This window comes from Protopterus annectens, chromosome 7.part0, assembly GCF_019279795.1.
Source record: "Protopterus annectens isolate FY-2018-M chromosome 7.part0, PAN1.0, whole genome shotgun sequence".
In the NCBI taxonomy this organism is placed as follows: Eukaryota; Metazoa; Chordata; order Ceratodontiformes; family Protopteridae; genus Protopterus; species Protopterus annectens.
The window spans coordinates 785,894,143-785,919,921 of record NC_056739.1 but is presented as its reverse complement, the minus strand read 5'-3'; the positions used below and the strand labels follow the sequence as shown (position 1 = coordinate 785,919,921).

At 41.4% G+C, this 25,779-nt stretch overlaps 1 protein-coding gene across 6 annotated transcripts in view; it reads left to right on the top strand.

The window, feature by feature from the left end:
* The window catches only part of ARHGEF15 (Rho guanine nucleotide exchange factor 15), an 879,095-nt gene extending 855,185 nt beyond the window's left edge, over positions 1-23,910 (top strand). For 5 of the 6 annotated variants that reach the window (XM_044077316.1, XM_044077320.1, XM_044077317.1 and 2 more), the window contains one exon: positions 20,343-23,910. In XM_044077316.1, the coding sequence (XP_043933251.1) occupies positions 20,343-20,533 (191 nt within the window). In that variant the 3' untranslated portion in view covers positions 20,534-23,910. Of the gene's footprint in view, positions 1-12,082; positions 12,223-20,342 lie in introns of all 6 variants that reach the window. The other variant, XM_044077319.1, reaches the window with a different exon arrangement.
* Positions 23,911-25,779: the final 1,869 nt, after the last annotated feature.

The following is a 25,779-nucleotide window of genomic DNA, read 5'->3' as shown; positions in this document are numbered from 1 at the left end:
TTCAGCCACCTCTTTATCTACCTTCCCTTCTTTGAGTCTCTTCATTCTTTGTACACTTTTCAGGAGATCATGGGAGAAAGCAAACCTCTTCAAGCACTGCATGACTTTCTCCACCACTTTATGTTCTTTCTGATCAACTCTATAACTAAAACTACCCATCCTGCAGCCTCTAATGACAACTCTTCTCTCAGAAGTTGCCAGTCTGTTACCTTTGTCTTCAGCATTCTTACCACTCATTCTCAAACCTTCCTGCTGTTGACTCCTTTCTTCTCAGCTCTGTCATTTTCTGCTTGGCCACCTAATTCTACCACTTTATTTCACATTTCAGCCACCTCTTTATCTACCTTCCCTTCTTTGAGTCTCTTCATTCTTTGTACACTTTTCAGGAGATCATGGGAGAAAGCAAACCTCTTCAAGCACTGCATGACTTTCTCCACCACTTTATGTTCTTTCTGATCAACTCTATAACTAAAACTACCCATCCTGCAGCCTCTAATGACAACTCTTCTCTCAGAAGTTGCCAGTCTGTTACCTTTGTCTTCAGCATTCTTACCACTCATTCTCAAACCTTCCTGCTGTTGACTCCTTTCTTCTCAGCTCTGTCTTGTCTGTCCTTGACAAGTCCTGATGTTCTTCGTGTTTCACAGTTGCAGTCATCATATTTGGGTTATCCCTGCCAGGGTAGCCCTCAGCCGGCCTGAATACCAGAGATGAACTTTTTATGCGTTGGTTGCTGTCGCTTGAGGACTGACGTCAGGTCGTCAGTGGTATAAAGGAAGGCAGCCAACGCCATTACATCAGTCTTTCTTGCCATGGAGCCTGAAGCAGAAGCAGTTCACATGAGTGCCGGTCAGCTGCTACCTGAGTTTTCATTTCTGAACTGAAGTTAAAGTCTTCGAAAGCTAAGTACCCCATTGGGGATCCTTTTTTCTTGCACTAACCGATGTCAGAAAAAGTTAATAGTTGTCTCGCCTGTGGAAAGCAAATACCACACCGAGACTTCCACTCTTACTGTGCCACTTGTCTAGGCCCAGACCATGACATCCCTTGTTGTTGCTTCTGTGCTTTGTTTAACACCAGAACTATCCATCTTTGGGCCCTTATTGTAGCCAGATATTTCCGTTTACAGTCCTCAAATTTTGATATGGCTTCGTTAAGCCATCCAACAGCAGATCTTCTGAAAAAACGTAAAGATAAAGACAGAGACAGACTGCACAGAACCAAACCTTCGGACAACACTTCCATTAAGCTGGTCATCAGTCCTCCGGAACTTAGTGAGGCACTTTCACAGCCCTTGATGCCTGCTTCAGTTAATTCGCAGGCCACTACCAAGACCCTTTTGGAGTTCGGTATGCCACAGAACTCTTCTTCATCCAAGGATCCTGCAGTTGTCTCTACCTTGGATGGGTCCGGAGCTGCTGTGCAGGCACCGGCATCTGAGGAAGTCCTTCGCAACACAATATCCCAACATAAACCGACACCTTCTTTCATAACTACCATTCTTTCGAAAACAACCGAGTTCCTTAGGCCCAGGGATCGAACCACACCCAAGAAACTGACAACCCATTATAAAGTGCCTGCTCCCTTGCCACAGTCTCAAATGCATACCTTAAGGGATCATTTCCAATGGGAAAGTCAAGACTATCCTCAGTCTACAAAGAGACTCGGAGAATTCCTGGATCTTCCACAACACAGACCTTTAGCCATCCCCCCAGTCCTAGATGTGGTGGATGATGTTTTCCTTGAATCCAGCTTGACTCCAGATGCCCTTCCTCCTGCTCCCAGAAAACCAGACAGGTACTACAGAGTCCCTGACTCACACAAATATCTGTTTAAAACTCCTACAGCTGACCCTGAGGTCATTTTTCAAGGGCCAAAAGGGATTAAAGCAACCTCTGCTAAGAATCCCACCCCCTCAGACAGGGATTCCCGAGCACTGGATAGATGGGATAAGAAAGTATACACCTCAGCACTAAATTGTCAGTTCCATGTGCAACATACCTTGGAACTCCTTAAACAAAAAAAATGTCCTCCTTTCCTGCATGGGCAGAATATAAAGATTTACAAGACTTAATGCATTCTGCAAGTCGAGTAACTAAACACACTTTGCACTGTGGTTTTGACACCTTAGAAGCTTCTTGCAGGGCAGAAGTCACTGGATCTGTCATTAGAAGGCATGCATGGCTTAAGGAACAACCCCTGCCAGACCATGTCAAATCAAAATTGTTGGATGCACCCTTGCACAAAGATAACTTATTTGACACTAAAGCAGAAGAGGTCTTAAAAAAGATGGAAGAAAAAGCAAAATTTATGCAGACGGTTAAATATTTCTTACAGTTATAGCCCCCTAGGTTCAGCAGGTATTTTCCCTCCAAGCACTGGTTCTTTCCTGCTCCAACTAAACAGGGCCAGCCTGGGCCCCGTGGAAACAGACCCCCCCACACACACACAGCAGCCCCAGGGATTGCAGAGATCTAAGCAGTGGACTACCTCCACTTCAAAACCAAGGAGTTCTAAGCCACCCCCTTATGGTAAGAACTCACAATGATTCGTCTCCTCCAAACCTAGCCTCAGCCCACCTTCACATACCCCTAGGAGGAAAACTGTCCTTTCACTTAAGCACCTGGGCCACCATTACCAAGGACCAATGGGTTTTGAATATTGTGTCTCGGGGGTACAAATTCTCCTTCCACACCCTTCCAACCCCAGAAGAGCACCCAGATATACCACCAAATCAGTGCGCAGAGGCTCAAAAGCAAATCCTTTACCTGCTCTCCTTGGGAGCAGTAGAGCACATTCCTGATCAGCAGATAGGCCAAGGCTTCTACTCCAGACTTTTTCTGGTACCCAGAAAAGAGGGGACCTGGCACCCCATCTTCGATCTATCCATCCTAAACACCTTCCTGGTGATTCCAAAATTCAAAATGCTCACCCTCCAGCAGTTGCTACACATGCTCTCCAAGAACGCATGGCTAGCCACCCTGGACCTAAAAGAGGCCTACCTCCACATTTCTATCAGGGAGTCCTGCAGAAAATATCTCCACTTCAGGGCAGGATCTCAACACTTTCAGTTCTCTGCGCTACTCTTTGGCTTATCTACTGCTCCCAGAGTTTTCACAAAATGCCTGATTCCGGCCATTGCCTTCTGCAGACAAAGAAATATTCAAATTTACCCCTACTTAGATGACTGCCTTATTCAGGCAGACAGCCAGGAAAAGCTGCTCAAAGACCTGGCCTTTGTAACAAACCTACTAACCTCTCTAGGGTACACAATCAATGAAAAGAAATCCAAACAGGTACCCACCCAAAGGATAATCTTACTGGGAGCATGTCTGGACACAGCATCCAGATGGCATACCTTACACCAGAGAAACAAATTTTCCTGTCAGCTTACTTCTCCCAACTGGCCACCAGGCCCCAGCTTTCTGCAATGAATATCCTGCAAGCCCTGGGGTTCATGGCATCTTGCATACTTCTCATTCCATATGCCAGACTGCATATGAGGAAACTTCAGTGGTACCTAAAGAACCTTTGGTGTCAACATTCCCAAGATCTGGAAACTCTTCTACCTATTACTCCTTGCCTGAAGAAGGAATTTCTTTGGTGGGTGACAGCCTGCTCCCACAACAAGGGACTGCCCTTCTCTCCACACCCCGCCACCCATACCTTCACCACAGACGCATCAAACTATGCTTGGGGTGCACACCTGGATGGCAGGTGCATACAGGGCCAATGGAATCCACAGCAAATCCCCTGCACATCAATCTAAAAGAAATGATGGCTGTGCAGCAGGCCTTGATAGCTTTCAAGCCCCTTCTGTCCCCAGGGGTTCTCCTGATCAAAACAGACAACACCACTGTTATGTGGTACATCAACAAGCAGGGAGGGACTCACTCCTACCCACTGTGCAGGCTAGCTATGACCCTTTAGCTCACAGCCTCATCTATGCAAATACACCTGCTAGCACAATACCTACCAGGCTCTCTCAACTCCCTGGCAGACCAATTAAGCAGAAAGCTTTTGGACACACACAAGTGGCAGCTCAACAGAAGCACCTTCTTCCTAATAACTCAGAAATGGGGAACCCCGGAGGTCAACCTCTTTGCCTCCCACACCAACCATCAGCTCAGCAAATTCTGCACCAGGGAACATCACTGCATGGCTTAGAAAATGGATGTCCTGTCCTTCCCCTGGGTAAACCTCTCGGTCTATGCCTTTCCCTCCACCTCTCATCCCCAGGGTACTGCTCAAAATAAGGGTGGAAAAACCAAGGACCATTCACATAGCTCCAGACTGGCACAGACAGCACTGGTACCCCTTGCTGTGCAGCCTGTCCCCACTGCCTCCATGGAATCTTCCTCAGTTTTCAAACCTCCTAACCCAGAGGGAAGGGGAATTCATGCACCCACAATTGCAGACACTTGGTTTGGCAGCTTGGCTTATTCCCTGACCAATCTGCCATCCTCAGTACACAAGTTCTGGATGTTATCCGAGAGGCCAGATGCCCTAGCACCAGAAAGTCTTATGCAGATAAATGAAAAAGGTTCTGCACCTGGATCCAGGCTAAGGGGGCCAATATGGCACAGCCCTCCATCCCTCTCATCTTGGATTACTTAGCTGACCTACAACACAGAGGTCTCTCTTTCTCCTCTATAAAAATTCATGCCTCTGCTATTTCTGCTCATTTTCCCACTGAGCAGCCTCTTTTCTCACACCCTCTGATTAAACAATTCTTCAGGGGGGGCTAGCAACTTGAGGCCCCCCCAGAAGGGCACCAACACCAGCTTGGGACCTTAACTTTCTCTTAGAAAAGATCACCCTGCCTCCTTTCAAACCAGCTTCTTCTGCAGAGCAAAAATTTCTCTCCTGGAAAACAGCCTTCCTCCTGGCTATTACTTCAGCCAGAAGGGTCTCTGAGCTGCAAGCACTCATGGCTGTGGAACTCTTCATCATCTTCCATGCAGACAGGGTATCCCTCAGAACTAATCCATCCTTCATGCCCAAGGTGGTGTCCAGTGTGGCTTCCAACCAATCCATTCATTTGCCCACCTTCTTTCCTAATCCCCAAAAAAAGGGGGAAAGGATTCTGCACTCTTTAGATGTGCAAAGACAGCTCAGATACTATCTGGACAGGACTAAACCCTTCAGGAAGTCTGATCAATTGCTGGTTAGCTTTGCTTCATTGAAAGAAGGCAAAGCCATCTCCAAGCAAACCATTTCCAAATGGATAGCACACTGCATCCATTTCTGCTACAAACAGCATGGCAAGCCTCCCCCCAAAGGGGCCAAGACACACTCCACCATACCAGCCTCCACCTCTGCAGCTTTCCTTAAAGGCGTCCCCACCAGGGACATCCTGGAGGCTGCCACCTGGACATCTGTTCACACTTTACCAAGCATTACCACCTGCCTCTCTTCTCCAAATCCAGGGCAGGGTTTGCCTCTGCAGTCTTGCAGGGCATCCTAGCCAGCCCCTAGTTTCCTTGACTGCTTCCCCCATTTCCTCAGCTTTGGGAATCTACCCAAATGTGATGACTGCAACAGTGAGACATGAAGAACATAGTATAGTTGTGTACACTAAACATAAATGTAGATGTTGGACTGTCTTCACTGTTGCAGCCCTGGTTTCCCCCCGTCCATCCCCCTTTTTTGCTTTTATTACCTTTCTTCCCTGTTGTTCTCCTTTCCTTACAAGGGACATATTGGTATTTATTTTCCACTGGTGTTTTTTTTTCCACCAGAACCTGGCTTCCTACTTTGGGGGCTCCTGACAGGTTAGGGCAAGAAAAACTGATGTAATGGTGTTGGCTGCCTTCCTTTATACCACTGATGACCTGACATCAGTCCTCAAGTGACAGCAACCGACACAGAAATGCTAAGTCTCTGGTATTCAGGCCGGCTGAAGGCTACCCTGGCAGGGATAACCCAAATGTGATGACTGCATTAGGGAAGACACTGGAACATCTACATTTATGGTAAGTGTACACAACTGTACATTTACCTACCTTCCATTCCATATGGCTCTTTATCAAACCCTTCTTTTTTTTTTTTTTTTTTAACACCTTTATTGAATCATCCCTTGTGACGTAGGCAAATTTACATTTATACAAAAGTAATAAAATTCTGTTAAATTAACATTAACAAACATACTTCACATATATTGCTATATATCATATAACCTAAGCAACATTACATAAATTAAAAAGGGGGGACAGGAACTGAATAAACAAGAAACATCTCTATTAACCCATCACGTACGACATAAGCAATCATACATTTATATAAGTGAAAATGAACCACACCGACAGAATCCTAGTTGCAAGCATTTTATATCACAAACCATACTAACACACTGTCAGTTGCCAGCATTTTACATCACTTATAATCTACCCAATCATCTTCAGTCAAACATTACATAGTTTATTTAAGTCCTGCCTTCTTTTGAACCTCATTCCTTCCCTTTATGTATTGTTCCCACAACTTCCATTTTTCCTATGTAGTTTGCTCCTACCCTTTTCTAAAGCTCTCATTTCCAGTTGTTTTATCTCTGTTACTATATTCACTGCTTCTAATATAGTTGGTTTAGATTTTGATTTCCTTTTTCTAGTAATTGCATTTTTGGCAGCCACCATAATTAGACACAGCAAGACCTTACCATGTCTAAGCAATTCAGATTCTCTATCATAACTTAGAAAAATCATCTCCTCTGTCACACTAATCCCCCCACCCAGCATCTTCGACAGACCATCCCGCAGGGAATCCTTAAAGTCCACCAGCCCACCACACTCCCAGAAAATATGTTCCCAAGTACATCTTTATTCCCTGTCACACCTCCAAATGTGCTGTCTACTTGAGGAAAAATTATCTGGAGTCTACTTGGGGTATAAAAATATCTATGTAAACATTTCCAAGCAAAAATCCTAAATGTTCTAGATTTTATTGCATATTTGGGAGAAATACATATATCTTCCCATTGTTTCTTTGTGAATTACTTATCCAGTCTCTCTTCCCAATCCTTTCCAACCTCCTCTGATTGATTCTTATAGTTATCATGCAATATTTTATATCCTCTACTAATTATTCTTTTTTTAATAGGAGCTTCTGTTCTAGACCCTACTAAAAACTCTACTGGTCTTTCATTTAGGACCCCCCCTATTTCTTTCTCTTGGCCTATATTTTGATATCAATCCTAGATAGGGAAGACAATCTCTAACCTGCAATCCAAATACAGTTTTGGTGTCTTCCCATTCTATCATCTTTCCCTCTCTAATTATTTTCTACCAATACCTTGGTTCCTTTGCCAGTTTTCTCAAATAAATTCCAGCCCCCTCTTACCTATTGTCTGTATCCCTAATTGCAGTCATGCCTATCGGCAGACTCTCCTTTCTCCATTCCCATGTTGGCTTAGTTCTTAGAATACTTTATGGATATAATATTCTGTATGAATATTAGGCCACAGTGGTGCAGCAGTTAGCGTTGTCGCCTCACAGCAACAGGTTATCCGGTTCAATTTTCAGCTGGAGCTCCTTCTGTGCAGAGTCTGCATGTCCTCCCTGCAGTCAAGTGAGTTTTACAGACATGCAAGTAGGTGCATGTGTGTATATGTGTGCCTTCTGTGAAGGTTGGGTGCTGGGCTGGCAACTCGACACTGTAAAAACACCACTGCCAATCAATCTGCAGACCGGTGACCCTAACCAGGAAAAGCCAAGAGACATTGCTTTATTCTGTATGAATACTGTTATTCACTTTAAAGGCCTGCATCCAAAATCCCAGCCTTTCCTTGTTTCTTAAGCCCCCCCCCCCCCCCGTTTCAACATCATCCCTGTCCACTTTGAATTATAGTTTAATGCTTATGTTATGTATAGGAGCCTTAAGTGTGTAGCTCTGAAATATAAAATACTCCTTCATACTGAGTAATCCCAATCTGCCCTGTTCTGCTGAAAGAATCAGCTTATCCCACCTGACTCTTGCCATCTTCCCCTCCCAGGCAATGTCCTTCAGCTGTCTATTAATTGCTATCCACAACTTCTCCTCTGGTTAATAAAAATATGCCTGACCTGTGTATAAGACTAAAGAGACTTCATCAATCCCTTGTGTCACTTTATCATAGCCCATGTGAACAGTTTCTACATTTTTTTCCTTCTACCTCCATTTGCGTATGTGACTCTGGGAAATTGACTTAACCAGACAGTATTCTCAGGGTGCCCCTGAAAAGGGAAACTTTGTCCAGGGACGTATCCAGTTAACAAAAATAAGAATGAATAACACTTCAGGTCTCCCTGAAAAGAGCTCAATGGCCTAGTAGTGGGACTAACGCTCTCAACAAAGTGTAAATAAAAATGAATAAAAGAGTTTTAAAAAGTTTTAGATATGACACAACTACTGTGTAGCACCGTGCACCTCATGGACCATTGCTGTTGTCTACAGCTGGTTGTGAACCTTGGGAATCATGGAGATGGCAGAGCACCATGGGGTTTCTCTGCTCTGCTGTCACTACAGAAAACAGTTCAAAAAAGTTCAGCCTTTTTTACCATGACAGGGAATAAACTGTCATTTGCATTTTAAACAAAGTAAGGAATTTAGTTCTGTTGGAGCTCAGGTTCTCCTTGAGTTATGTTGTTTCACTATGTTGGCAGTCACAGTGTTCATTTATCGTGCTGTGTTGCTGTGCTCAGAAAATATATTGGCTTATGCGTCAAAGCATCTGTACGCATATACACTCACACATATCTGTATAAATAAATATATATATATATATATATATATATATATATATATATATATATATGGGATCACTACATAATACTGAAATGTTGGAATACCGAATTCCAAAATCTCGAGACTTTATAGATGAAACCCCTAAATACCGAAAGACCAGAAGCACAAAATTCAAAATCCCGATGTTCAGAGATATTGAAGTAGCGCTTTTGGTGTTGCGATTTGTTGATGGATTGGTGGAAGTTCAGGTAAATATCTATGTATAAGTTTGTTGGTTAGGGGCTTTAGTGTGTGTCATTGTGTGTTGTGACTGTGATGTGTGAGGGACTGTAAAATGTGCGGGTGTGAGTTTGCCTTGTGTGTCTGTTTGTGCAATCTCGGAGTTAGTATATTTAAGTAGGGGGCCCACACAGCCCCCCACATGGGGGTGCCGGTGGGCTTGCCCCCTGCTTATCTGTAGTGTAGGATGATATGTTTGATTGTGGGGGGGGGAGTTGTGTGTATGTGTATGTGTGTGCTGTATGTGTGTTGAACATTCGGTATTTTGAATTTCGTGCTTCTGGTCTTTCGTCATTTAGGGGTTTCGGCTACATAGTCTCGAGATTTTGAAATTCGATATTTCAAAATTTCGAGATTATGTAGTGAACCCATACACATATATATATATATATATATATATATATGGTTCCACTTCATATGAGCGAAAGCTCATAACATATAAATTCAAAACATCGAGACCAAATGATCGAAAATCCAAAACATCTAAAACTCATAACATCAAATCTCAAAACACAGAAAACTACAAAGCAACTATAAATAACATTCCACACACTGTTTACTACGTTTATGCAGGGGGCAAGCCCCCCACACCCCCCCCATAAATTAAATATACCAACTCCAAGGTTGCACTATAGTGGGGGAAAAAGTTAATTTCCTAATCCCACTGTAGTGCGACCTCAGAGTTGGTATATTTAATTTACGGGGGGGAGCCCCCCACATGAGGGGTGCAGGGGGGCATAAACGTAGTAAAACCTCTATGGGATGTTATTTATAGTTGCTTTGAAGTTTTTAATGTTTTGAGATTCGATGTTATAAGTTTTAGATGTTGTGGTTTAGATGTTATGAATTTAGATGCTATGGGTTTTCGATGTTTTCGAGTGGAACTATATATATATATATATATATATATATATATATATATATATATATATATATACACTGTGCCAAAGAAGCAGCAAATATTTAGGGCTGTACTTCTATGGAGTAGCAGCGATAAAAGAGAATCTACAATGCTTCATCAACACTGTTGCTCAGCAGAACAATGCTGACTAACATCAGCATAGTCACATTATAGTACGTGTAACATTGTAATAACATCAGCATACAGTTGTGTTGTACCACATGTAACATTGCAACAGCATCAGCATACAGTTATGTCATACCATGCATAACACTGTAACACTAGCATACAGTCATGTTATACCATGCGTAACACTGTAACATTAGCATACAGTCATGTTATACCATGCGTAACACTGTAACATTAGCATACAGTCATGTTATACCATGCGTAACACTGTAACATTAGCATACAGTCATGTTATACCATGTAACACTGTAACATTAGCATACAGTCATGTTATACCATGCGTAACACTGTAACATTAGCATACAGTCATGTTATACCATGCGTAACACTGTAACACTAGCATACAGTCATGTTATACCATGAGTAACACTGTAACATTAGCATACAGTCATGTTATACCATGCGTAACACTGTAACATTAGCATACAGTCATGTTATACCATACGTAACACTGTAACATTAGCATACAGTCATGTTATACCATGCGTAACACTGTAACATTAGCATACAGTCATGTTATACCATGCGTAACACTGTAAAAGCATCAGCACACAGCCACATTATATCACAAGTAACATTATAACAACATGAGGTAAGGAGGGTGGGAAGAAGATAATACAAAGTAGGGCTCTTGAAACGATTACATCGCATATTATTGCATTTTTAGACTACACTGTCATCATTCTAAGTACGCTAAGGTTACAGCAGTTGTTGATTTCTGGAGACAGAGCTCTACTAATTGCCGGGGCACTTTCCTAGAAAGCACTGTATGTGGATGACAGACTGAATGGAGGGCACCATCATGGAACTGCATGATGGTTACTGCTGTAAACTGAGCAGTCTGGGGAGGCCTTAGTAAGTAAAAGAGCAAGGAGGGACAGATATTTGTCATAAAGGGCAGTGGCAAAGAGGAATTGGGATCTGTGATTGATGGAAAGGGAGCTGGTAGAAATGACAAGACTATATGATGGGTCCTGGTGTCTGACAGGTTAACGTAATGACAGACTTTATTCTGGGATCTTTGTTAAACAGTAGTATTTGTAAAGATTCCTACTGAGACAGCAAGAAGGGCATATTCAAGCTTACAGATTAGTATAATTTTTCCCACTGGAATATCCATTATGAAAAATTATCTACAGAACCAGTCAAACACAGGATGATTAGCCTGCGATTGTCTTCTTTTAAACTGTGTGATGCTACAATAATCCTAGCACTAAATGGGTGCATTGATCATTAAACAATGGACTGCATTTGTTTTTTTTTTTTTGGATAATGACTAAATCTAAAAATATGTGAAATAGCTCATAGGAAATGGTCAGTAGCTTATTGATACTGACCAGCTACACTTCATCTTAACCAAACTGCTACAGCCAACCTCACTAACACGCTTTATTTTCAACTCAAACCAAGCTTCTCTGAAGCCATCCTGAACTCCCATCAGTTGGTATTGGAAATACATCTACATTTGTAATGCCCTCAGGTGAACCTGTTCCAGTCTGCTGCTGACAACCTTTCCTTTCCTTCCATTTCTAGCCTTCCTTAAGTCCACACTTGGACCTGACCCCCAGTGATACACTAGATTTGTATATTTATCACTCTGTTCTGTCCTTAGCAGTGTCGTTCAGTGATTCAACTTGGTTTTGTTGAACAGTGAAACACTGCAACACTTGTAACCAATCACAGAACTATGAAAAATGTGTTTCACCTAATGAGGTATTCTTTTTGAGGTGACATGACCTGAGTGGGATTGTAAAAGTAAATGGGTTTGTGGGGGAATGCTCCTAAATTAAAGGATGCAGAGAGGATTAACTCTTCTCTTTATAAAGAATGTTATCACTTTTTTGGGGATAAAATGCTTTTTCATAGTTTTGCACTCTGATAAAAATATTGGGATGTCTTGCACCAATGTACTCCAGAACTGTAACTAGCTTTTAATTATCCATATGATTCTGCTCTATTCACCTTTCATAAGCTTGACATTCTTGTCTCTGTAAGGCTTCCAGAACTACACACTGCGTTCCAGATATGGCCGTGACGGCAGCCTGTACAGCAGAACAATAACATCAGCTACTATTAAGTCCACATATGTTACCATACATCAACATCCTGTAGCCTGATAACACGACATTCCATGGGTGAGTTTGGGTGTAATGAATTGGCCTTGGCCTCAGCCATCTCACACTGTGTTGCATGAAGTTATGTGTGATGAGTTAGCCTTGGTCTCAGCCATCTCACACTGTGCTGCACAAGGTTATGTGTGATGAGTTAGGCTTGACATTAGCTTTCTCACACTAATCCGCATGAATGAGGTTAGGTGTAATGAGTTAGTCTTGACCTCAGCCTTCTCATACTAATTTGCATGAATGAGTTTATGTGTGATGAATTAGGCTTGACCTCAGCCTTCTCACACTAATCCCCATGAATTAATTCACGTGTGATGAGTTTACCATTGACCTCAGCCTTCTCACACTAATCTGCATGAATGAGTTTATGTGTAATGAATAAGGCTTGACCTCAGCCTTCTCACACTAATCCGCATGAATTAGTTCACGTGTGATGAGTTATGTTTGACCTAAGTCTATTTACAAAATGTGGCTTAAATGTGTTTAGGTGTTATGAGTTAGTCTCGGCTTCAGCCTGTTCACTCAGCTGCATGATAGCATTTAGGAGTGATGAATTACCATTGGCCCCAGCCTGCTTAAATGAGTTTAGGTGGTATGAGCTCTCCTTGACCAAGGCCTGATCTCACTGTGTTGCATGCTAGAGTTTAGGAGTCATGAGTTAGCCTTTTCTACAGCCTGCTCATAATAATTATGTCCAGAGCTTATCTGAATCCTGTATTGGTTTGTGATTTTTTTGATCTTTACTTTTATAACAAGGTGCGACCAAGAGCAAAAGTGCAGTGTAAAGGAAATCTAGCATTTGTGTGACTAGCACAAGTGACACATTAGGCCTGAGCGATGACTTTATTGCACTTAATGCAATATTTAGTTTTTTATTGTTTGTGTGATTTTTCCCTTAGAAGTTGACTTAAAATATCTTTGAGTTTTGTGGTGTCTAATTTTGATTACCCTCTTCTTTTAGAATTCATTTGTTTGTAGCTGAAAGTGGAAGAGTTTAGGTGGGATGAGTTAGCACTGGCCTCAGTCTGCTCATGCTGCATTGTATGAGTGAGTTTAAGTGTGATGAGTTAGTGGTGGCCTCAGTTTGCTCACATTAGGTTCCATGAGTGAGTTTAGTGTGATGAGTTAGCATTGGCCTCAGCCTGCTCACAGTGTGTTGCATGAGAGAGTTTAGGTGTGATAATCACTCCCAGTCTTTTTGCACATCATTCATTCATTTATTCATTTATTTAATTTACTTATTTATTTATACATCTTTACTGGGATAGAGTACTGATCACAAATTGACCAATTTCTAGCCCAGAGTGGGGAGGAAGCAGACAGATATTAAAAGTATAGTTAACTAGATAACAGTATCAAGTTAACAAAAAGCATCATACTGGTACAATATTCAGGGTTATTTAATATGAACATCTTTACAAACACAGTAATAGAGGTTTCCTGTCATATCGCAGAATGGCAGAAGATAGTTTGTACATTAAAGCGATAAAGAACACTCCACTTCAGGATACCAAACATAATGACAACCAATATGCCAGTCATGCAACATTCGACATTCGGTGTTTTTTTTTTTTGGCATTGCTTTTCCAATGTTTGAAAACAAAGTCACCAACACGCTGACATAGCTTACTGCACAAATACTCAAAAGAACCGAAACTGATTGGGAATAGGTAAACAAATACAAAAATGTGTACAGTTAATCCCAATACCCATATATTGAAACTCAGAAAGCACAGTGTTGAGCAACACACTCAATGTTTTGACAGTAACTGAAAAATAGGGTCTTTAGTCAATAAATATCTCCTCTTGGGTGACGGAGGCAAAACACACAACAGCCGTTCTTTGAACCCTCCACGTCATTCTACTCAAGTTGTACGGCATGTAGCACATCTAGCATGTACAACTGCTTTTTACCCAATAAGCTACGTAGTCATCTATGTCATCCTTCTACTGCATTCTGACTACATGGATAGCCTAATGTACCACTGCTTCCAGAAACTGATATCAAATAATGAGGAATCCTTTCAAAAGTAGCCTTACGGATTCCATAGCTGTAGGTCTACCATGTATGTAATTGTCTTTAAAGAAAACACATAAAGGCTTTGCAAATTCTGTATCTGCAAATGTTGATGCAACACAGTCCAGGGAAACAAAGGCTAAAGCTGGAATCTGCTTATATGACACTAAAAACTGCATGTTGCTACCAAAATCTGTTGCTAGATGCAGTTTCTGAATTTGTCCCATTCAATCTGGCACAGGTGAAATCAACAACCTCTTGCCTGTGCATCCAGGAAATTCCTTTTAACATTACTAATTGTCATTTCCTTAGCGTCATTTAGAGTCATGTACGGTCTTAATTGCAAACTGTAGTCTGCACATACCTTTAGTAAATTATGCCAGAAAACATCATAACATTCTTTGGTCTTGGAAGGCAGAATACCATATGTAACAGAGATTACTGTTTTACAATCTCCATTTTGTACTGTGTATACCTGCTTACATTCCCCTTGTACTAACAGGAAATGTACCATCTAAGAGGAAGAACTCTGCAGAGAACAATATACCTAAGATGCCTTTAGTAGTTTCCTTTTTTTTTAAACAGCAAACATCTTTATTAAATTACTAGATATGACATATGCAATCATATATTTATATAAATGAAAACAAACCATACTGACATAATTTTAGTTGCAAACTTGCAGACATTATACATCACTTATAATCTATCCAGTCACTGTCATTCAAACATTACATAGGTCATTCAAATCCTGTCTTCTTTTAAATCTCGCTCCTCCTGTGCATGTATTTGTTCCCACAATTCCCATTTTTTTCTATATAATTTGCTCCTTTTCTAAAGATCCCAATTCCAGTTGTTTTCTCTCTCTCTGACTGTATTCACTACTAGTAAAATTGTTTTAGACTTTGATTTCCATTTTCTAGTAATTGTTTTTTTGGCAGCCACCATAATTAGACTCGGCAAGGACTAACTATGTCTAGGCAATTCCGATTCTGTATCATAGCTCATCGAAGTGTAATTAATTACACCAATTTGTTCACCCAGTATCTCTGACGTATCAGTCTGCAGGGAATTTTTAAAGTCTGCCAACTCATTACCCTCCCAGAAAATATGTACCCAATTACCTCTTTCTTCCCATTCACACTTCCAACATCTGCTGTCTACCCGAGGAAAAATTATTTGGAGTCTACTTGGGGTATAAAAATACCTGTATAAACACTTCCAAGCAAAGATCCTAAATCTTCTAGACTTTGCTGCATATTTGGAAGAGATACATAGATCCACTATTGTTTCTTTGTGATTGGCTTAGCCAGTCTCTTTTCCCAATCCTTTCTAACCTCCTCTGATTGATTCTTATAGTTATCATGCAATGTTTTGCATGCTGTACTAATTATTCCTTTTTAACAGCAGTTTCTGTTCTAGATTCTACTAAAAACTCTACCAGTGATGGTCTTTTGCTCAGGATCCCCCTATTTCTTTCTCTTTGCCTACAGTCCAAATAAATTCTTGGCCCTTTCCCATTGTATTACCTTTCCCTCTCCAAGTATTTGCTCCCAATAGCTTGGTTCTTTTGCCAGTTTTCTCAAATAACTTCCAGCCCCATCTTGCTTATTGTTTGTATCCCTAATTGCAGTTATTCCTAGCGGTAGAATCTCCTTTCTCCATTCCCATGTTGGCTTAGTTCTTATAATACTTCCTGCTACTTTATGAATATAATATTCTGTGTGGTTATTTTTATTCTCCTTAAGGATCTGCATCCAAAATCCCAGTCTCTCCTTGTTTCTTGAGCCCCCCCCCCCATGTCATCATCCTCCCTTTCCACTTTAAATTATAGGTTTCTGTTTGTGCTATGTATAATAGCCTTAACTGAAGTTTCCTTCAGTTGCTATTATAACACTATTAAGCCAAGATGCGTTTTCTGCACTATGTTTAATTAAAAACTCTCCATTTTTAATATTTAGAATTTCAGCTTTAAGATTCCTTAAAATTTGCAGGTCACTAAACATTCCCTGTCTCGTCTTCTGTTAAATCCTACTTCCTGTCTACTTCAGTGCAGAATTGTTTGGCAAATGATTCACTACACAGGTAGAAGCAGTAGCTAAAACCTCAGGTACAATCTTACAAGGGTCTTCAGCTGAGTCTGCAGCACAGCTTTTGATAACTTCACATGCTCTACACACATCAACTTGAACTGGATCTAGAGCATGAAAATGAAGTGAGCTCTTTCCTAACCGCTCACCTACAACCAGTACAGTGACAAATCAACCCATGCACTTATCCTTCACTTTCCTAATACAGCACCAGTACTTTCTATATTCCATTGCTTTCTCAAGATGGTATAACTAGCCATCAACACAGAGTAAACCTTTACGTTTTTGTGACATAGCTGTGTGATTCACACTCCCAGCAGCACCAGGTACAAATGCAGAGGATTCTGTGTCTGTAGCGTAGTAGTCCATTAAACTAGACAATGCCGTAATTGCTATTACGAAAAAAAAACACATGGAAAACCTGTTGTCAGTGTTGACTCTTGAAGATGCAGTGTCTACTTGCCAAATTAGTTAGTATCATCTTAACTGATCTCACTTACATTTCTGTCAACATGTACGTTCAACTTTCATTAGGGGTGCCTGTCTTCACATATTTGTGACTTTGACTGAATAATAGCGACATCAGATGCTCTAACGGTTACCGGCCATTCATGATTGCGTAGGTCAGTACTGTTTCAATGATCGCATTCTGATCATACTATTTTCATTAAGGTGCCATTCTGTCACATGATAGTAAACCGCAATAGATAGCAAAGTATACATAAGGTACAGAAAGTGAGATTAGAAAGACAGGTTTCGCACGTGAAAGAGAGGAAAAAGTGTAAGGGACTATGTACGTGCGTATGTACTTACAACAACTAATTGTTTCTTAATGAGGTGGCTAAAGACATAGCCTTAAAAGTATATGTTGGAGTCTAGGGTATAATGGTGAGGTTATCTCCCCCAAACAAGTGTGCTTTACCCAAACTGTCCTCCAAAGTGCAGAACTTTGCAGCTGTTACATTAATTCCTAGCCAGAGGTAAAGAAGCCAAAGATAGGTCAGATTGGGCTTCAGCTTTCAGCCTGGCTTGGCTTGATCTCCTGTGTCTGTGCATTTTTAACCCAAGATAAAACCAATCCAGATAGGGTCAAGTAAGCCTTTTTCTTCTCAGTGTGGTAAAATATATAAGTTCTGCACAATGCAGTACTGGGGAACAGCCTGTGTTTGGCTGTTATTTTAATTCACAGAGCCAAGACAGACCCCCACCCCAGTATGGCTCTGGTTTTCTTGTTGATTTTAAAAAAAAAAGTTGGTTTGCCCTAGCTGATTCATATTTGCCTACTTTTCTGGCTTTACAAGGTACAGCTAATAGCCATTTTCCCCAGTCCTGACTTGTACAACACCTGTGGTATCATCTGCAAACTGAAAATTGTGTTCTCCCCTCCTTTCCTTCAAAAAGAAAAAACTACACAGAAATGCTCAACAGGACCTGCTCCTGTAGTGAGTCTTGTAGCATTTCTCTGATGTACACCTTCACAGCTGGTGGCTCCCTAACTACCATCCTTTGTATCCCATGTATTACCCACCTCCCCCCACATTACAAACCAGTGTACCAGCTCTAGTGCCCATATTATTCCCACTAGCCTCCTGGCAAGGATGTAGGGGGCCAGAGAATGTTCAGATATCGGAAAAGCCATACAGCTCACCAGTGGCTCTACATACATTAATAATAGGGCTTTGATACAAGGAATTTTGAAAAGTGGCAGTCTGTCTTGCCGCTGTGCTGTATCTCTCATCAGATCCATTTTGCATGTCCTTTCCATCTTCCTAATGACTTCCTAATTCTTCCTCCCCAACTTATGCTCTAATGTCTTTTTCTTTATTGAAAGCAGACACATGTAATACCACTGCCATGTGCGTTACTTCTTCCTGCTCCACTTTTCCTACTTCATAATCCACCTTTTCCCCCCACACACACACAAACACCCTGTATATAAAGAATGCTTATGCCCACCCACCACTATGTAGATAGCACACTGTAAGCACTTTTTTTAAACAGCAATATCTGCCTGTGCTCTGGCTTCATCTCAGGCTGTTCTACTGCATCACAGGTTACCCTTTTGTAAGCTGCCTTCTGATCCTGAATACCTCCCTCAAATTCCTTCCCCATGTAAGTCAGAGACCTCTTCCTAATATATGGTTCCATACACTGCTTTGTAGCTGTATGGGTTCCTATCTCAGTACATTCCCACACTTCCTCAAACATTGTCATCTCCTCCTCTACCTTCTGTACAACTGCTTACCTTCTTTCTAAACAGAGAAGTCCAGAGTTTTCACTTTCTCTTAAGTCTTAACTTTAGCAGCAACTCCACCAGCTTAGACCAAGTCTAAAAATCCATTATGTCTATAAATGTAGCATAAATTGGCAATCTCAGGATCAGCATTCTGTGCTAAAACAGAGGGGGTATCAAACTAAGGCTGTGTTGGATGGCTGCCTGCTACAAGACATTGTAAGTGGAGTAGACACTTCCATATTGTTTCTGTGCAAAGTTATCCTTCTTATCAAACCTTTTCATGCAACATTTATAGCTGGTTCCCCAGGTGCATTGCCCCATAGCTGTGTAATTGCTGGGAGTTTGTTCCTGTATTTCTCAGCTGCAGTTTCCCAGGTGCATTGCCCCATAGCTGTGTAATTGCTGGGAGTTTGTTCCTGTATTTCTCAGCTGCAGTTTCCCAGGTGCATTGCCCCATAGCTGTGTAATTGCTGGGAGTTTGTTCCTGTATTTCTCAGCTGCAGTTTCCCAGGTGCATTGCCCCATAGCTGTGTAATTGCTGGGAGTTTGTTCCTGTATTTCTCAGCTGCAGTTTCCCAGGTACATTGCCCCATAGCTGTGTGACTGCTGGGAGTTTGTTCCTGTATTTCTCAGCTGCAGTTTCCCAGGTGCATTGCCCCATAGCTGTGTAATTGCTGGGAGTTTGTTCCTGTATTTCTCAGCTGCAGTTTCCCAGGTGCATTGCCCCATAGCTGTGTAATTGCTGGGAGTTTGTTCCTGTATTTCTCAGCTGCAGTTTCCCAGGTGCATTGCCCCATAGCTGTGTAATTGCTGGGAGTTTGTTCCTGTATTTCTCAGCTGCAGTTTCCCAGGTGCATTGCCCCATAGCTGTGTAATTGCTGGGAGTTTGTTCCTGTATTTCTCAGCTGCAGTTTCCCAGGTGCATTGCCCCATAGCTGTGTAATTGCTGGGAGTTTGTTCCTGTATTTCTCAGCTGCAGTTTCCCAGGTGCATTGCCCCATAGCTGTGTAATTGCTGGGAGTTTGTTCCTGTATTTCTCAGCTGCAGTTTCCCAGGTGCATTGCCCCATAGCTGTGTAATTGCTGGGAGTTTGTTCCTGTATTTCTCAGCTGCAGTTTCCCAGGTGCATTGCCCCATAGCTGTGTAATTGCTGGGAGTTTGTTCCTGTATTTCTCAGCTGCAGTTTCCCAGGTGCATTGCCCCATAGCTGTGTAATTGCTGGGAGTTTGTTTCTGTTTTCTGCCTGTTACTGATGCACCTCACTGCTCATTCCATTTAGTAACATTTTGTATTCCCCACTTTAGGTGCTCTCACTAATAATTAGAAGTCAGCTGTCAGACATGTAGTGGTACATATGGTATGTTCTCTGGACCAGTGTAGGGAACCCAGCATTCGCTGCACCTTACTTAAATGCAGCCATTCTGTAGGATTATTCTTTTCCTGTACATTCAGTGCATGTTTCTGAAATGTTGACAAGAGTTAGACAAACCTTATGCAGTCATTTGTTATACACAATTAAAGTACAGGCCTTACAGCTATGTGGGGATCTTTGATAGGAGCTGCAGAAAATGACTACTAAACCACATTCTCTGATGATGGTGGGGCTTCTTCATGATACCAAGCAGGGAGGAGTAATTCCTTCTTAGCAGGATTTGGTTTAGCCTTTCACCTTCTCTTAACCTTTGTGATAGAAACAAGATGCTATTAGCAAAGGTAGAACAATCACTGTCAGATAAGTGCAAATGGAAGAAACTTTTAAGAAAGTTCTAATACGTCTTCTGTTTTTCAGGCTGGTATGAAGGTATACGTTTATCAGATGGCCAGAAAGGATGGTTCCCAGGCAGCTACACAGATGTAATCTCCAATGAACATGTACGAATGCGAAATCTGAGAGAGCGTTACCGGGTCTTACAGGCAGCTCGTCATTTACAGAAGGCAAAAGCCTCTGATACAAAAAGGAAAGGCGGAGCCAGCTATTGATAAACTCTTTTAACAACATATGACGATGTAAAAGACTAACATGTCAAACTTATAGTATGGAGCCTTTACTGGTGTTATGGGCAGAACACTTGCACTTGTAACCTATTCCTCAAAAAAGAATATCACCATTGGGGTACACTACCATTGTTCTGGAGCACTTTAATGAAGAGTCAAACTAAAAACAGGGAATCTTAAAGATATTATCTTTTGATCATCAAAATGCCTGAAATGTTCTCAACAGACTGATAAGTGTTACTTTAATTGTTTTTTAAACAAAAGTTGTTTTACGTTTGTTTCTGTTCCTAGGAAAAAAATAACCTCTGTAGGAATTTATATTACTGTTACATAAAAGTTTATTCAGTCATTTACTTTAACATCTGGGCATGTCATCTCAACGACAGTAACCTCACCTCCCTGTTCAGTCTAGTAAGAAGCCTTCCAGTGAACCAAAGTGTACTGCTTTGTAGATTTTTCTGTGTTGGATCTATGGGGCTTGATCCCTGCCACAAGGTTGAAGGGGAGGCATCTGGAGAAAATAAACACACCATACAGGTAATAAAGGGAAACTAGTTACTGTGTGCAGAGTTAATATAAACCAATGGTATTGTCTGAAATGTTCAGACTGCAGCTGGATGTTTATATTGAAGAATATGAATGAGTCCTTGTGTGTCTTTAGTGACACAAATGTATAATGGCCAGTCAGTCCCTGCACTGATAGATTTAACCTTGTGTGCAGTGGTCTAAAACACAGCACATATTAAAATGATTTTATCAGACACCCAATATAACATCACATCTTGTAGGGCTTCTCAATCAGTAGGCAATATGTGATGAACAGAGTTTCCATTCTCAAGATAACAGTTCTCAGATTCTCTTTTTTCACACCCATGTTAGGAACTGCACTTCCCTCTTCAGTAATGGCTTTTGTAAGTGATGTCTGAGTATGTTCATAAAAGGGTGGACTAACCCTTCCTCAGTCATTTCTGGCTAAGAAGGTGGCGGGGTATGAAGCTATGTCAGAAGAAAACACCTTTCCCTCATGAAAGCAGAACTTGACAAAGCAAAAAAATTATCACGTTCAAGGGAATGGAAGGAGGTTAATCATCCTGCTTACAGAGAAGTCCAGAAAAATCTGGAGTTAAGGTAGTTGCCTACGTAACCAGCCTATCTCACAGAGACTGTGCCAGGCAGCAGAGAATCTTCACTGAGTGAGTACTAACTGGTGACTGAAGAGAGGAGGAGAAAAATGGACATATACATAGGTCGTCTCCTGAGCCCTAACCACAAATGCATTATCGTTGTTAACAGTACATAATAAATCTGTGAGATGTAGAGCAGATAGCAGCAGCAGAGGTACCCTGGATGGCAGCTTAGGTACCCTGGATGGCAGCTTCCCTGTATCCAACAGCTGAAAAGGTAACCACTGTAATGAAACTGTATGTTTTGCATACAAGAGAGAGACTTGATCACCTTAATGTTGAAGTTCAGTGTATATAACAGTTTAAGTCATTCTGCACATTTCATTTATCTAGGAGAGCTTCTTCATGATTACACTTCCTTGGAAACTAAAATGTCACATGAAAATACTGGTTTAATGTGAAATACAAAACTAGAATCACTTTTGGAAGAAATGTAGGATTAATGTAAAAGTGAACCACATGTTTTGAAAGAGCAGAAGGACCTTCTCACAGCAGAATGCTTGAAGCTGTCCTGGTGGTAGTGACTGCAAATCAGGACAGCACTGGAAAGGAAGCTAAGCTGATGGGAAACAGTTCAGATGATGAGAGTGGTAACTTCTGCAGTACATAACATAGATCATATAAAAAAACAAGAGCTTTTGAAAATTTCTTGAATCAAATTTCTGTGGATTATTTATTTATTTATTGACATTTGTTGACCGAGAAAGTCCACTGAGCCCAATGACCCATTTTCAGTGGAGGCCTGTGGAGAAGAGCTGTTGGAAGTCACATGTAATTAATCCATTTAAACCTGTGTTCTTACAGATGGTTCAGAAAAGCCAAGGTAGAGTGGCTAGTTGGAATGCCACCACAGAGTACTGAATGCCATTGTCAAAAAAAATAAGAGACAGTGCATCTTCTTTTACTAGGAAACAGAAGGTCAATTCCCTTGGCTACTGAGCAAAAAGCAAATATTTTATTTTCCATTGAATAAGTAACCCCATTAGTATCTTACTCACAATCAGAAGGACTTTATTTTCATTTACATATTTTGCCACTGCACATCTAGAGATGGCTGCTGAGTTTGGAGCCAAGCATGACGTTTTAGAATTTTAGGATCCAGGACATAGTCCATCTAGAGTCTGGACAATTCCTTTGGGTAGAGAACATCAGCTTTGGAACAGGGAAACTAATGTGCTAAGCCCAGCACAGTGCATCAGAATCACCTTGGGGAATTTTCTTTTAATTCTGAGAAATATAATTCAAATAAGAGCTATAGAGTGAGAAACATTAAAAAACTACCGTTTCAAAGACAAATAAAAGGCAATTAGACAGGAAGCTTTTGAATCTTATACGCCTATGATTTAGAGCAAGGAGCTGGTCACTGCTACCTTCCAGTAGGTTGTGTGCCATTCTCCTTGAGACTGTAATACTTTGTGCTTTGCTGGTTTAATAAGGCCACCTTTAGGGGACTGTAGGACACAGAAAGGTATGCATTGTGCCCATACTTAAATTACACATGGTTCTTGGTACTGTCAGTGTGCTCTCATGTTTAAGTTAGTACTGCTATACATACCAAATGGATTCTACTGCTGGTAAGTAGTCACAGGAAGTAGCTGTTTTACCAAACCAAAGCAGTTCTTTTAGAAGCAGATCAGCACTGCTGTAATCTCCTGATTGTCCTGGTCATTTACTTACATGTGGATACCTCCATGACAGAGAATAAGCGGCCGCTGTCATTGTTCTTTTGGGAGCTCAGTCTGGTACTGTATTTTGATAGGACTACTACCTCGTTCAGTCCTGCTGTTGCTGGTTGGCTGGCTGTGTAGGCACTGTGCATGTTACAGTCTCATTGTTAACAGGGCTAATCTGGATTCCAGATAGGCAATTAAAGGTCCTTGTGTTCAAGGCAAAGTGCTGAGTGTGTGGAGATCACTGCAGTAATGGGGTGTTATTTTAGTCAGGAGTTTCTGTTCACTGTTGGATAACAGGTCTCCTTTCCCTTTAACTCACTTCAGTATGACTGTCAGTTTTGGTATCCTTGTTTGGTTGACTCACGACAATGACTCATCAATCTACCACAATCTTTAAATCAGAAATAGATCCATTTCTTAAGAAAGGGTCAGTAGTTAAGCAGTGCATAATGTAACAAAAGGGTATGTTGATTGCGCTCACATGAATGATTTAAGATTGTTGTGAGAAATGCTGTCTTATTCATTTATTAGATACACTGTTGTATTGATGTACATTTAGTTAACACTGCATCTGGGAATATGCAAACTCCAGACTGATCCAGAGTAGGTGTTAAACCAGAAATGATCTCTAACAGTCTCAGCTAGTTCAGTCTGTAAGTAACGGAAACGTGATTTACAGAAGAAAAAGCATGCTCAGTTATTTGACCTAGAGGGACATGACTCATTCTCAGAAGGTATTTACCCTGATAATCCCTTTAAATGCACAACAGAACTAAGTGAAGATGAAGACAAGGACACAACAGAAAGGTGTTAATATTGTTCCGAAAATTGTAAACACTGATGGACGGTCCGGAGTTAGGCATTCTGAAAGTACATTATACATTCAGAATTAAATGAACAGTGTAGCAAGAAAAATAAATTACTTGCTGTGAAGGACTTCCTGATTATAATAATTGTATCTGCAGGAATATAAATGGAAATGGTTTCTTGCTTTCCACGTGCAGAAGTTCTGCATCTGAGAAGCATAATTAAGAGGTTATTAACTAAGACAAAAACAAGAAAAATGGCAGCATATCAACAAGTAACAAAAAAAAAAAAAACACAACTGCACATTTTCTTTCATGTTATTAACTAACACAAATAGCAGTGGTGCAGCGGTAGCATTGTCACCTCAGAGCAAGAGGTTCTCCCATTCAATTCTCGGCTGGTGCACCTTCTGTGTGGAGTCTGCGTGTCCTCCCTGTGGTCGAGTGACGTTCGAAAGACATGCGTGAATGGGCGTGCCTTCGTTGAAGGTTGGGTGTTGGGCTGGCACCTCGGCACCGTAAAAATCAACTGCCAATCATTAGCGGACCGGCGTTCCGCTGTGGCGACCCATAACAGGGAAAAGCCGAAAGAAGAAGAAGAAGAACTAACACAAATAGTACTGAACGGTTATCAATTGCAGCGGGGCCACAGTGCTCTTATTATTCTCTTTTTTAGGTAAGAACCTCTCCAGTGCTGATAAATTAAACAGGACATTTCTGAAACACTGCACTAACCTAAATCTTCTGCCACAGTGAACAGGAAGCATAAGTTAAAGAATCTCATTTGAGATTCTAGCCTGCAGCTGCTGCTCACAGGGCCTGAATTCTACAACAGACAGATGAGGTATGTCACAGAAGGCAGTGGCTTAAATTTTTATGGTGCCAGGTTGCTTGCCAGTTTTTTTTCTATGTGCTTTTCCCCTTTCTGTGCCTGCCTACCATCAGCCCCCCTCCCGTAGGTTTTCAGCCTATTAATTCCCAAGTGGAGTGAAAAGCCGGGGTTATCATTTAAGCAGCCATAAGATTATTTGGTCACTGTATCTGCATCAGTAGGCACACAGGTCAGAGCATTTTCTCCTTTCAATAACTTGAGGGTCTGGCTTCAGCCCTTAAGGCCATCATCATTTAAAGGAGGACTGTGGCTGTCCCCAGACTGGAAAACTATCATCATTTAAAGGAGGACTGTGGCTGTCCCCAGACTGGAAAACTATCTGGTAACCGTACTTTCATGGAGCCATGTTATTTGTGATGCAGAACTCATGGTATTTAAGTATAGCCTAATCCCTGGTGCTTTTGTGCACACCTGCATCATTGTGAGGGCCTGCTTTGCCTTCCCTCTGTGTGCATGCTACCTACCACATATGAATCCCATGAAAGTAGCTGCAAACAGCTTGGCAAAGTAAAGCATTTGTCGTTTGTCCACAATACTGATCGCCATGCACATTGTCTCAAGTAGATATCAGCAATGTAGTAGATTAGACTGCTTTGTCCACCAGGATAGGTGAACAGATGATCGCTGTTTGCTATCACCCTGCGTCAGTCTTAGGACTTCTAGGTTATAGTCAGGG